Genomic DNA, 15,058 nt, shown 5'->3' on the forward strand with positions numbered 1-15,058 from the left:
TATCAGTTATTTGTATGCAATATTTTTTTTGGCAACTCTGTTCGATCGTCATCGTGACGTGATCACGGTCGTTAAAAAACGAGCAATGATCGGCTGATGGTGGTCCGAATTGCAAAGGAGTATTGTTAGAGTACTCCAACATGAAGAAAATGGAACACGTAATCCAACAATTTTTGCAGGGTAAGAATGAATTCAGATAACCAATAAAAACACGTACACAAATCTCTGGAAACATAGTTCTTCTATTATATAAAAACGTTTTTTTCTTCTTTTCCGGGTATATTTTATTTCAGTGGTGTGATCTTTCTGTAATATGTACTGTTTTTTTTTTTTTTAAGTTATAGAAAGAAGTTAATTTAACTTAAGCTGAGTTGGCGGATAGAAAATGTATTCAACGTCGCAATGCTATGAAAAGGTTTGTTGAGAAAGACAACGTGAAAATATTACATTTCGATGTGAAATTCTATAAGAAAAACAAATCAAAAATTTTGAAAAGTCGTGCACAAAAATATGAGGAGAGGAAAGCTGAGAAGCGTAAATCATCATGAGAAAATTACCGTATGGCAAAAGCAAAGAAAAGCAACTCCTGCTGGACAGAGCTGACGGAAACTCCAACACATTAACAGAATTTTTAACATCACTAATACACTCGCATAAATTTTTCCTTTTATTCCTCTGGAAAACCATGGTATGTATGTGTGTGCATACACGTATACAAAATGTTTACATCAGGTTTGTCATGTCGCTTCTAACAACCTGATAGAAACTTTGCTTTACGCTGTGATGTAAATTTCCATCAGCCATATCTGTCAACTGATGCCTCAAATTACTGATAGCTGTCTATCAGGGAATTGATGTTAGGGTTATATGATGCGGAGTCAAAGATTGAATATTTGAATATGGGAGATTTAGAAACAGAATGCAAATATTGTGACGCTGTTACGTTCAAAAATGAAATGTCGCGTTCCAAACATTCATGTTGTCACCAGGGTAAAATTGTGTACCAAATAACGACGAGTACCCCGAAATACTAAAGAAATTGTTGTACGAAAGCAATGAAATAAATAAATATTGCCGAGCAAATATTAGAGTGTACAACAATTTATTCGCCTTTGTTTCCTTCAATGCTCAAAATGTAGACTTGAAAAAAGGGGTCTATGCAATGAGTATATTAGGCGAAGCTCACTTAAAAGCAACTACATCGCTGGAACACAATGGTAAATACCCCCAATTTAGACAAATTTACATATATGACAATGGCGAAGCTATGTTTGAAAGAGCCAAAAGGGTAAAAAGAGATGGTGTTCTTCAAATAATTCAACCAATATTGTGGGGGAACCACTGGAGATAGCGAAGCTTTCGGAAGATGGGGTGGGGTTGGCGAGAGTAGCGAGCAGGGGTCAAAGCCCTCTAGAAATTGAATAAAAAATTTGTATGTGCCAGCTGCATTAATATATACATACAACTTTGTTCACAAACATTATAGTTTTAGAAAAGGATGTTATATATGAGTCTCCTAATTTTATAAAAATGGATTCAAAGATAGGCTGGCTAGCAAATGTGTTGCATGCAAATATTTCACGCCCTATTACACCATTCGATTTTCTAAAATTGATTCAGAAATCTATTTATGTAAACAGGTTTTAAGAACGAAAAGTACAGCTTTTTGACATAATTTCCTATGAGCTATCTTTCATGCTGCAACTAACTTAAGGTACCAACGAATAGACCCGGCACATACGATTTTTCAAACAACGATTTTCGTGCGCTGACAAATTACGCAACTCTGAAAAGATGACATTTCGGGTGACATTTATTAAAATTAATTAAAATTCAATATTCTATGTGCATTTTACGTGAGACGAACAAGCGTCATAAAATGTCAAAATGTTAAAAGTCTAAGAACAGGGGTCGACTGCTAATACGCGTCCAAAAATATCGAGAAATGTCAAAATACTTTGAATATCACCCCGGTTTTGGAGGGCCCCGGGGTCGGTTTTTCGTTAATATCTTTTGAAACACTCAAATTTTATATTTTTCGCCTTCAGACTGTTAATAATGATGCCAAGACCCGTTGTTTGACACATCTCTTGATATTTTTGAACTCCACAGTCCACACCTGTTCTAAAATGTTACCGTCAAATTTTTTGGCTGCTTCCATCTCCATGCAAAAGGAAGGGCCCTTATAGTCAAACGGTTTTCCAAAGCATTTTTACGGCAGCTGGTTAGTCCATGGAAACGGTCCCTTATGTTTAGTATGGCATTGCAACCTTGCGTGTCCGTACTCATTTACGCTCTCTCGTCGTACCACGTCAATATAGTTGTTGTTTTTAACAAAATTTCCTTGAATGGATTATAAAACAGCCGGCAAACGTGGGTGGAGTTTAAACAATTGAAACATTTGTTACTTGTATGCGAAAACAATTTCAAAAATAAAATAATAACCTGAAAAAGCGAAAATTCACAATGCCTTACATTTGCTTACTACAAGAAGGCAACGAAAGCCTACCGCGTCTCATGGATAAAGCACAACAAAATGGATTTTCTGTCATAGCAACCCCAATAAATGCCGCGGATATCCCAACGGAATTTCAAGCAGCGCCAATGTGTGATCGACAAGCAGAATTTACCTATGCCGATTTGATCTTTCCGTCGGACTGCTGGAATGGAAAGGTAATAAGTATTCTATCGGATACCATTGATTGTGATGCAGAGGATGTTGTGGTGCGACGCACTGCCGAAGAAGTACTGAAACGTGATATATCATGGGCAGAACATTTACAATACGGTGGCTACACAATGCTGCAATTGAAATCTTGTAAAAATCTCAATTTGGCGCGCATTGCATCGAGTAATGTCAAAGGTAATGATGCTTCATTATTTACTTAGAGTTCTTTCAATTGGAGCACCTCAAAACTAACTGTGGTGATGTGTACCTTTATATATATGTGTATGTAGGGTTGCTACTCGTACAAGTACCACTATACAATTCAAAGGTGGCACAATCCACCTGGCGGAGAGATATTGACGATGAAGCTTTAGAACGTTTGGAACAACAAGATACGTGGCAGTGGTGGAATAGTTTTCGTTGGGCTGCCGATTTTAATCCAAAAATCAAGGTGGTACTCGAGCTAAGCGAAGGCGAATGCCCAACGCTGGATGTTGTGCGTCGTTGGATGGGAGAACCAGTCGAGGCTATAATTATACCCTCTACAATGTTCATCTGTAATCGTCAAAACTATCCAGTGCTGCCAAAGGCATGGCAAGAGATTTTATCGTATTTTATGCGCGCGCGACTAAATATTATTATATCATCGGACGTGAATGATAATGGCATCAAGCTCTACGCAGAGTATATGCTACGCTTCCAAGAAATACACGGTGACTTTCATGAGCTGCAAGCGTAAGTGGCTGGCAGAGCTAATGTAGTCATTGAATTATCAGCTTATCAGCTTTTCTCCAAAAAAAAAAAAAAAAACAGGTTTGAAGACGTACTTGAGGAACCACTGCAACCCCTATATGACAACTTGGACTGTTATACTTACGAAGTTTTTGAAAAGGATCCTGCGAAGTATAGGTTATATCAGGAAGCTATTGAACAAGCGCTTTTGGATCGTGTAGCCGATAAAGACAAGAAACAGGAACTGGTAAGAACATTTTTCTTGATCTTTATTTGTAATTTCTTTTAACTATTGTCACCTACAGACGGTTATAATGGTATTGGGTGCCGGCCGTGGTCCTCTTGTGCGATCTGCTTTAAATGCTGCCGAAAACACTGGACGAAAAGTACGCGTTTATATTATAGAGAAAAATCCCAATGCTATACGTACACTAAATGCGATTGCCAAAAAGTTATGGAGCACTAAAGGTACACGTGTTAGCAGATTAAGATCTTGGTATCCGCTTATACTTTTCTAAGACACTTAAGTTCACTGATATTCAAAAAAGCCACATGAGGTTTTCGAGATATTGGTTATGGTAAAGGATGTCGTTAAGCCATTTACAGCTTATTGTGATGAACGAAAACAAAAAGGAACTTCGGTAGAGATTTGTACACTCTAATTTTAAAGACATCTTAATCAATTAAAAAAAAACTAAATTTACACGGCTCAATCGAAAAAGTCTTCTATTAGCAATCGACATTTGAAAAAAGGGGGATTGAAAGATTTTCTGTAATCTGACGACCTAAGACGCCATTTGTTTCTTTCTCATCCGAAAAGCAAATAGAAAACAACTGTTGCGGGAACCAGAAAACAAATTATATTTCTTTCGCCATTGAACTTGAATATCTTGAAAACCTGAGTTATTAGAGCAAAGTCATGGCGCATCAAAGATCTTTAGAAAATTGTATGCCGAACGCTATTTATGAAAACTGTTAGACTGTTTAATATATTTTTCAAAGCTGGGACGTCAATTAACTTCTATCCTTTCAGATGTACTAATTTTTTCCAAAGATATGCGTGACTTCTCACCACCTGAACCAGCCGATATTCTAGTATCCGAACTTCTTGGTTCATTTGGCGACAATGAACTTTCACCCGAGTGCTTGGACTGTGCACAAAAACTATTAAAACCCGATGGCATTAGCATTCCATGCAAATCTACCTCATATATAAATCCAATAATGTCTTCGAAACTATTAAATGGTGTACGTCAAGTTTTGCGTCATGAGACATTCGGACGTCAAAAACAGGCTACCTATCATACGCATGCTGAAAGCGGTTTTGTTGTGCTACTCAAAAATATTTTTAATATTGGTTTGCCGCAGTCGCTATTTGAATTTGTACATCCTAATCCGCAAGACCCTATCAATAATAGTCGTTATAAAGCTTTACGTTTTGAAGTTGAAATGGATTGTGTGTTGACAGGCATCGCAGGCTATTTTGATACTGTACTCTATAAGGATATTACTTTGAGTATTAATCCGCAAACGCATACGCCAGGCATGTTTTCCTGGTTTCCAATGTACTTTCCATTTACGGTATTTTTTTATTTGTTTGCATTATTCGTTGTTAGAACTCAAATTTATTAATATTATAACTTTTTTTTGAATTTCACAGGAGCCAATGGATATAAAGAAGGGTCAAACGATTGAAATACATTTTTGGCGTTGCGTTACAAAACAGAAAATCTGGTATGAATGGTGTTTAGCTGCTCCCTTCCGCACGCATATACATAATCATGGCGGACGTTCTTGCCCCATATATTGTACATAAGCAGTTAAAGAGAAAGATGTAGGTATGCATACAATTTCATATTCTAAACAATAATTAGAATTTAAGTAATTAGTATGCTTTATTGACTTGACGAATCTAAGATTATTCATATTTTGTATTTTTACAATAGATTATACATTTTTTTTAATGACCAATGAATCTATGTATCACGTATATGTTCTAAATCAAACAAGCTCTGAGTTATATTTGAAGTCAGTATTGCACAAGAAATTTTGTATTTTTTGCTTATTTCGCATAAGTTGCACGTTTTTTTATAAGTTGAAATTATGAAATAATTTAAGAGTTTGATTCAGTAAAAATACTCGTAAATTATTGACGTATGTTTAAAGTTATAGGATAAGTTAAAAGTTACGTCATTACTGTCGATTGTTTAAAAGTGGACAGCCTGGTTATCAAAGATTAGTTCTCCGGTGTATTTCGTTTTGCTACTAATCTGATAACCCAAGACTACGCGAATATCCCAAATGATTAAATTGTACTGGTTTCAAATTTTGGGACTTAATTTAAATAATTCTAATATTTTATCAATTGACAAACATTTATTAAAAAAAAAAGGTTAAGTATATTATTTCAAATTATTGAATTCAATTCACCACAGCGCTTTTTCGAGGTCATACAATATTTCTTAATTTTATGTTATAATTATAATGGTGGATTATGTTATGTATTGGCTTTGCAAATTATAAATTGTACTTTATTTTCCTAAAAAAATTTTGAATGACCTAAAAGCTAATTAATTTTTTATAAGAGAAGCAACAAGAATCTTGTGGTGATAACGCGGTGATCCCGAAGTTTCCGCTCTGCCCTGCTATTAACTAAACATTAGTAGTTTTTCTTAGGTAGTGGCTAGTCGTCCGCTTGTTTTTTCGTATAGCATAAAGCAAAATTAAGATAAAACACAAAAAACCTAAATTCGGAAATTTTGTAGAGCATTTTCCTTCAAGGTAAAGATTTTTAGAAGTTGAAACACAGTACCGCCGAACCACAAAATAACCGCCGAAATTCGCTTTGTGGGAAAGAGAACCCCTGTAGTCACATGAAAACAAAACAAAAGTTTGCCTGGAGGTATTTTGCCGTGATAGATTTAGGCCTATGTCAAATAGAATTTTCCACCGTCTTTACGTGCTTCAAAGACAAAATTTGTATTTGAATAAATTTTTTAAGGCTTCAAAGATAAACCCACTTTTTACTTCAAGTCGTTCATTTGAAAATACAAAACAAGTCGTTTAATTTATTCGTAAAAATTTTTTTTTTATTTTGTTGTACTATGATAAATGGTATTGAAAACGAGTGCTTTCCAACTTTGCGCTTAGTGTCCCTGGATAGTGTCGCTTTAGACCGATATTTGGCAAAAGTCTAGAACAGGGGTCGACTGCTAATACGCGTTCATAAATAGCGTGAGAGGTGTTAAATGACGCGTTTTCACATCAGTATTAATAATCCAAAGCCGGAAAATAAGATATTAAGGAAAAACCGAAAAATAACCCCGTCCTCCGAAACCGGGGGTGGGTTCTATAGTATTTTCCCCCGATATTTTTGGACGCGTATTAGCAGTCGACCCCTGTTCTAGACTTTTACCCGATATCTTATTCCAACAACAATGACAAACATATTATACTTCAACCGAATACTACGAGTAACTGTGGAGTTGGAGTAGATGAAGACTGGAAACACATCCTTTCCATCAGTTACTGTGTTGACCGGAATCTTGTGCATTTGGACAGCGTTACATAATAAACACAATATTTAGTAAACTTAAAAAACTTAAGTCTTGAGGTCAGGATTGCAGTCGCGACTAATTCGCATGCGCATTTCTCCGCGCTCCCTTTCAGCATGCATCAATAGCGTTATAACTATAAAGGCCATCTTGCTCACAGCAGTCCAACAATCTATTTGTCTGCATATTCGGGGAACTAAATTCCTAAGGAAGCTCATCTCCAAAAACAACACGAAGGTCCAGCGTTCTTTTCTCGATTCTTCTCACCGTCTTGCCACCCACCTCACTATTTTTTGTGACCTTGCGCTCACATCAGCCATTTCACCTGAGATAGGCTGCTAGTATATCTTTTTGGTGGACCACTTTAGATGCGTGCTACACTGGTGCTGCATATAATATTATAGAGCTGCTTACGTTAGATAATAGCTGACGGGTAGCTTCGCCTGGGCCGCCGATGTTGGGCATTATTCGCGTTAGCGCTCCACTAACTCTAGAAACTTCCTCCCCCACCGCCCTGAAGTGCTCCTTAAAAGTTAATTTCGAGTCATTGTTTACTCCTAGATATTTTTGAATTTATTTGATAATCTCCTATGGTTAGGACTAACTCATCCACAGTCCGCTTTAAGCTCAATAAAACAACTTGTCTTATTGCTAGCCATCTCCAGCCCCATGTTCGTCAGCCATTCCTTTATTCTTCCCACGGCGTCATTACATTATGCTTGGAGCATATCTAGTTTCTTGGCCACTGCTACTACAACAATATCATCTGAATAGCCGACAATTTCCGTGCCTCCAGGAAGGTCGATTTGTAACACACCGTCATACATCGCGTTCCATAGCGTTTGACCTAGAACAGATCTCTGAGGGACACCGCCCGTGATGTTGTGCTTTCTTGGTCCCTCATCCATATCAAAAATGAGTATTCTGTCGCTTAAATAGCTTTCAATTACTCTGAGCAGGTGTGCCAAAGTTTCGTAGCGCTGTGATTATCTGCATGAAGTTCGCGGTGTTAAAAGCATTTCTTATATCCAAAGTAATCAGTGCACAGAGCTTCCTTCCCGATTTTCGAAATCCAAACTACTATTTGACAAGCCTCCAGGGTCTGCTGCAGACGCTTACTAATAATACGTTCGAGAATCTTTCCTATTGAATCCAACATACAAAGTGGCCTGTATGAAGATGGCTGGTCGGGCATCTTACCAGGTTTCAGCAAAAGAACCAGTCTTTTGACGTTTCCATGAGCGGGGAAAGACGCCTTATTGGAAACAGGCGTTGAAGAGATCCGTAAATACCGATGTTCTAGACCTTATGGCTAATTTAAGGGCTATATTTGGCACTCCATCCGGTTCTGTAGTCTTGCAAGATAGTATATGGGATTCTTCTTTATACTACAAAGAGATTCCTTGATATCAAACGGGTTAAACGAGATCTATAATCTTGGCACAAACACTGGAAAGGTTCGTTTAATTCCAAATTGGTTCTACATTGCCTCAAAACAAGAAGCTGATGAAGGAACGTTAGTATTTTCTTTAAAAAAAAAAAATGATTTTGGAATCACTTCATTTAGCAGAGTTGTTAAGGAATGCATTCTATTTAGAATAATTATTCATTTGATTGCAGCCCCAGAGGACTGCAAAACTTTTTTGTTAGTACGAAATAATAATTAAAAAATTTTAGTCATTTTTGCATTATGGACTAGTTATTCCTTTTTTATTCCATGGACTGCAATAGTCGGAGGAATGCATTTCTCCAGTACTTTGCATTTCTTTTGCTTTTCAATATTATTATTCACTTGCGGAATGTTTTTGAATTTTGTTATTCCAGAATGCTTTTAAATTGTATTCACATACATATGGTTTCTTAGAAAAAAATGTAAATATAATAAAATAATAATAATAATCTTCAAGTTCAACCAAGTATGAGATGGTACACCGATGACTCGCAGACGCCAGAGGGGATTGGACCCGGAGTCTTCGGACCCAAAACCAAAATATCAGTACCTCCGGTGGCATACCCGAGCATTTTTCAAGCGGAAGTATTCGCCATAAGCCAGTGCGCTGACCTGAACCTCCAGCGCGAATACTCCAATGAAACAATCGCCATACTCAGTGAAAGCCATGCCGCCAAAATAAAGTCAGCACTGGTCCTTGAGTGCGTTGAAAAGCTAAATCAACTAGGAGTACACAAAGTTCTACTGTTGGCATGGATTTCAGGCCACAGGGGAGTTGAGTGTATTGAGCAGGCGGGCAGCCTGGACAGAGAGGCAGCAACGACACGACCCATCGACCCGAGCCGTACCTGCCAGTAGGCCCGCAGGAATTTAGGAGTCATTTATTACTAGAAGAGAAGGAAAAGAGAGAAGAATACTGGCGCAATATGCCAGGTCTGAGACATTCTAAGTTACTGTTAGGGGGTTGCAGCACATCTCGATATAGCGCATTAATAGGCCACTCGAAATATAACTTAAGAATCCTAACAGCTATTCTTGCAGGATGTTGTAGACTGAACAGCCACATATCGAAGAACACATGCCGATTTTGTGATCAATCAGCGCAATCTCAAGACACAGGGCTAAGTTTATGGGCTCACCATGGCCAGAGCATTCCCACATTAAATCCCTCAAGCCAGGTGAACTGCTAGAGTTAATGAGGGATGTCGGCTGTGAAGAAGATGGGCACAATAGACCAATGGTGGCAGTGCGATCCTCAATTAATTATCTATCTAAGTATCAGTCTTGAGTATTAGCCTCAGTATATGCACAGAATTTTTTTATCATAAGCAGTACAGCGGGTCAAATTTATTGTTGAAAAGGCACATCCAGTTTCTGAATTTATGGGTCATACTGAGTAATATTGTACATGTGAACATAGGTCTGAAATAAATTACGAGCCTCCCTAATTTTGTTAGAAAATTTTATATCCCAATCCGAATCCGAATTTGACATTTATTTTCATGTATTTTATTTGTGAGCCGCTATTAGGATTGGGATATAAAATTTTCTAACAAAATTAGGGAAGCTCGAAATTCATTTCAGACCTATGGTCCCATGGACAATATTACTCAGTATGACCCATAGATTCAGACACTAGATGTGCACCTGAAGTTTTTTCCCCATTTTTCCCCATACAATATGACCCGCCCTAATAAGCAACATTTGCTGATATTGCTGTGAAAGTGTTTCCTGCTCAGTTTACTAGAAACGATCTTCTTTTAATAGTTTTACACATGAGAAAAACAAAAATGAATAATTAGTCTGGACTAACAAAGAAGAGTAATAAACTTAAAAAAATTAATAAATAAAGGCTGCAATCTAAAATTATTCGTACAGAAATGGGAAAGCATGGATTGCATTCAGCGGTGATTGCATTCCTTAAGAACTCTGTCATTCAGTAGTTTAGCCATAAATATTGTCGCTCGCATGAGTTGGAAGGACGATAAGCTTTAATCTACTAATATTCGGATTCCTTAAAAAGAAAAGTAAAAATTGCTTTAGTATTGATTCTTGCCTTTATGTATTAACTTAATATCGTCGATTTCATTATTGAGTCTTATTATACTTAATATCGGGTAATAATGTGATAGCAGGGACTCCAGTTGTTTAAGGGTCACTTAACTCTATAGTCGAGCTAAGTATCAACATTTGTTTAAATGGGTGTAGCACCACCTTTCTTTTATTACTTCCTTTTTCTTTTAACATTGCTTTTATACTTAAAAAATGGTATATTAATTGCAGTTTTTTTACGCCAATTGAGTTAAATAAAAAGTGTTACAAGGCTTACATCTCTAAGATGAAACAGAATATTATCCCCAATCCAAAATCATTTTATGTTTTCTTGAGTTCTAAACGAAAAGTAAATGGGGTTCCATCGGCAATAGAAAATCACGACTTCATTTAGCGATAATCGCAATATTGCTAATTTGTTTGCACAATTTTTCAAATCTAACTATTCAGAAGAGATTAATACGCTAATCTCACAATTAGTTGGGCCAAGTCATCTAACTACGGTCCCGTTAAGACTCCGACAAGTTTTCTTGAAAATATACTAATCACATATAGCTCTTTTTGATTTGATACATAAGAGTGCAGGAGGATTTCAATAGAAAATTATCGACGCAAAATAAAGCTGGCCGCTATTCCAAAATTATTTGAAGCTATCGTTACTAATCAGCTTACATTTTATATCTCGTAATTGATTTCGACCTGCCAACATGGATTTTGGTAAGGGAAGTATGTCACTCCTGACTTATTCATAAACTTGATATACTTGGCTTCAACCAGGTTTTACCAGCTGGATTTCTTCCTATCTACATGATAGGACTCAACGAGTTGTTTTGAAAAATGAACTGTTACTGATGGCTTCTCCGGCATTCCGCAATGCAGTCATCTCTCATAAACGATATCTCTTCTACAATTAAGTTTTCATATTTTATGTCTTACGCATCGTACGAAGAGAGGTCTTAAGGCGTCAGTCTCTTAGTGTCACTCAAGCCCAAAATATGTATATACATTGCCTTTTCACGCAGGACCTTACAGCATACTTCCTATACAATTAGCACCCACATTTTTGATCAATTAGACGATTTCGTTGAACCAAGTTTTTAAATGGTCCAAACAGTTTAGTGATGCTTACGTTGGAGAGCCACCTCACATCATTGCAGTAGGCAGGTGTGAAAAAGGAGTGAAGTATTTGAAACGCGAAATCTTTGAAACAAATAAGCTCTGAAGTCGTTATTTATTTAGTAACAGGAGCCGAATCGTATTATACGGATCGAATATGATATTTCTTACGTATCATGATACGTCAGTCATATAAGTTAAATGGGATTATAACATACAATTTATTTAGAATAGATTATTCTCTTAGAACCAGAAGTACGTTGGAACATATTAAGTCATAATAGATAAAAAATAGGTCGAATTGGTTGTAAAAACACCTAAAAAAAATCAGCGAATACATTCAATTAGTCGTTCACGTATGTATATAATCATTCCTAGTATGAATCACGAGTACGATCACGTATGTTATAATCCAAAAACCATATTTTTACATGACAAGTCATACGATCACGGCTGTTTCGATTTGTCCCCAGATTTTCGTATGAAGGAAGGAAACAAAACAATACTTGGTTAACGAGAAGTACTTATAAGAACAGAATAAATAGAAAAGTTAACAAAAAACATCTGTACTCAAGGAATAAAACAAAAAAGTGAAAACTGTTTCGAAAAATGTAATTTGCTTCACGGCAATTCAAAAGTAAAAATTTAAATTTATTTCATTTGATGCAATTCAAATCTTTTTTTTACTTTAATAAGGCAATCATGATTCAATTACAAGAGGTTTGTTCTCCAATGATGACAGGCCTTTAACACTTCCAAATTTAAGGATAACGGGGAATAATTCAATCCCATTCAGCAAAAATTTTAGTAGAAAAGTACCTCCTTTAGTAGTATATTAGTAGTTATTAATAAATTTGTTAATACCAACAGGTTTTGGGGGAAATAACTAATTTTCTACTAAATATTTCGTGAATTGATTAAGAGTTATGTTGGTTTGGTCTTTGGTCAGAATTTGTTTGAGGATTGCACAATTCCTTAAATGGAGACGAATGTTCCCAACATGCTCAATGAGTGCATTTCGTTACGGCAGCTTCATTATTTACTAATTACATTTTTACGTGAATAGATTTACTAGTCGAGTTTTTGACGTTGAACGATGAATTTTAAATTGGTTTAGGCTTCGTATATTCATAAGTTTACGAAAGTGCACGATTCCTTGGTGTCCGTACTTTTCATAAAATTATTAAAATTCATCATAAAATTAAAGGAATTGTTCTAAGGAACTATTCAGTTCAGTACTTATCGGGTATTTGTAAACTGATTGCGTCCTATTTCTACTACTAATATTTTTCGAAAAATCGCAAAGAAACAACACAGTTACGGATGTCAATTCGATTTGGGAGCAAAATGACTGCAATTGTCAAAAAATTTGCTAGCCGAGCAAACCTCTTCTGATTGAACCATGAAACAATATTTCATATACACAGGGTTGAGAGCTTTCCAAGCTTTCATGAATAGCTTTAATGTAATTTTATTTATTATTAAGAATTATAAAACCCAATTCTTGATATTTACCGCTTTGCCATTTTGTCAATGATTTAATTTTAAAAAGAATAAAATATTTCAGTTATAAATTCGGAAGAAGCAACTTCAGCTTTCGAAAACAACAAAGCAATTAAAATAAAATCAAATAAAGTGAAACATAAAAGTTTTGGTTTTCTTATTGGCCTATTGATAAAGGCTTTTTGGCTCGAATTGGAACTCAAGACCTATAACAATTGGGCAATTCACAAGAGTGTCGTATTTATGTAAAATTTTTGGGATTTTTGTTGTTTTCATGGTTTTCCATATAAAATTTGATTGAAGCATATCACATGCGGCGAATAGGAGACTGTGTGTCGCCTAAATAATTTTTATAACAATTGTTGTTTTTTTAATTTTTCTATACTGCCGTTCATAGCAAAAGATCAGTGAAGTTCACTTACTGCCTTTTAAAATATTTTGAAGCCAATATATTTCTCAGACACCAATTTACCAATTAACTTAAATATTTATCATACAAAGTTCAAACTTGAAGATAAAAAGACTATAAATATCGAACATTTTAAATTTTCTAACCAAAAACGCAGTAAGTCAAATTTCCAAGACAAAAAAGCAGTAAAATATAAATATTACTGCTTTTATTCTCTGAAAATTGGTTATACATAGAAATGTTATAATTTAACATTAAAATAACATAATAATAAAATTTTACTGCAAGAATGATTTAAAAGCATATAAGTCAAACTCTGATATGAAAAAGAATAAAAACGCAGTAAATTTCAATTTACTGCTTTAAGATTTACAAGACATGAAGGCAGTTCGCGGGTTTCAGGCTCCGAAAAGAATGGTGTACCAGAAGCACATGGTAATGGCTCTCCTCAAAGTCATTTAAAAGCACATATTCATTAATTTTTGTTGTGTACCAAATAAAATTATTTATTTGGGTAAAAACTAAAACTAGCATTTCATATTTTTCTGATTTCACTTTCTTCACTTTACTGCATTTTTGCTATGAACAGCAGTACAATTGAAAAATTATTGTATAATTTTTCAAAAAGTACGCCTAAAAGCCCTGGCAAAGTTGACGTATCCATATCCATATAAAACAGCTGATCCAACCAACCTTATGGAAATCAATGTAATTGGTCAATGATTATGCCGTAACATAACGCCCTAGCATAACCATACCATAGCCAACCGATTGGTTTTTGGCTTCTCGCCATATCCATAACCTATACATATTTGAGTTCCTGAATTTATTAACTTTTTGCATATTTTATTTATTGTTTTGGATACGTTTTAACTAAGAGATGGCTGAATGGTTATAGCAGCGGCGCCTAAACGTTGCCGATGAAGGAATTTAGCAGTTCCCGAAATGGATCTATACAACGAGCTTTGGCAGTTGTCTAAATTTTTTCTTTCTTCTATTCTAATTTAAAAAATTTTTTCAATTAAGATAAAATTTATCATAACAATAATAATGATAAAAAATTATTGTTAGGCCTTGAGCTCGATTCGAACCCGCGATCTTAAAATCAGTAGGCCGATATAACAACAAAAATTGTAAGAGACTTTTTATTTGTGGAATGTGCTTGAAATTTTCTACGCTTTATTTTTTATGAAAATGTCACGATTTTTAGGTTAAGCAGCTATGTATATACAGTTGGCTGAAAATTTTATATCTTCCATTAAAACTTAAATAATAATTTTTTAATTATAGAAAAATTAAAAACAGTAATCATCATAAAACTTATTGTTATGGGTCTTAAGCTCGAATTCGAGCCGAGTGAAAAATAAAATTTATTTTATACCAACTAACTAATCAATGTAAAATAAGATAAGATAGTATAAGATATAAAATTATTATATGTAATTATAAAATGTTATACAGAAAACAAACAAAACTAAGGTGAAATACACTGGAACCTTCTCAATACATATTTGTGTTTTATTTACAAGTTCTTTAGAATTTTTTGCTAAAAAAACTGTTAATAATATTTATTT

The 15,058-nt window shown here is 35.2% G+C and overlaps 1 protein-coding gene across 3 annotated transcripts; it reads left to right on the plus strand.

Annotated features, from left to right (window-relative positions):
* The first annotated feature begins 2,337 nt into the window (after positions 1-2,337).
* csul (protein arginine N-methyltransferase 5) lies at positions 2,338-13,131 on the plus strand. Of its 3 annotated transcripts, none has more exons than XM_067776127.1 (7): positions 2,338-2,863; positions 2,959-3,403; positions 3,482-3,647; positions 3,706-3,868; positions 4,434-4,981; positions 5,061-5,238; positions 12,046-13,131. In XM_067776127.1, the coding sequence occupies exons 1-6, from the start codon at positions 2,467-2,469 to the stop codon at positions 5,214-5,216; spliced, it is 1,875 nt and encodes a 624-aa protein (XP_067632228.1). In that variant the 5' UTR covers positions 2,338-2,466; the 3' UTR covers positions 5,217-5,238; positions 12,046-13,131. The 3 variants fall into 3 exon arrangements, with proteins under 3 accessions (XP_067632228.1, XP_067632227.1, XP_067632226.1); XM_067776126.1 differs by having other exon boundaries at positions 5,061-5,234; XM_067776125.1 differs by having other exon boundaries at positions 5,061-13,131.
* Positions 13,132-15,058: the final 1,927 nt, after the last annotated feature.

This window comes from Eurosta solidaginis, chromosome 3 (genome assembly GCF_040869045.1).
Source record: "Eurosta solidaginis isolate ZX-2024a chromosome 3, ASM4086904v1, whole genome shotgun sequence".
NCBI classification, from domain to species: Eukaryota; Metazoa; Arthropoda; class Insecta; order Diptera; family Tephritidae; genus Eurosta; species Eurosta solidaginis.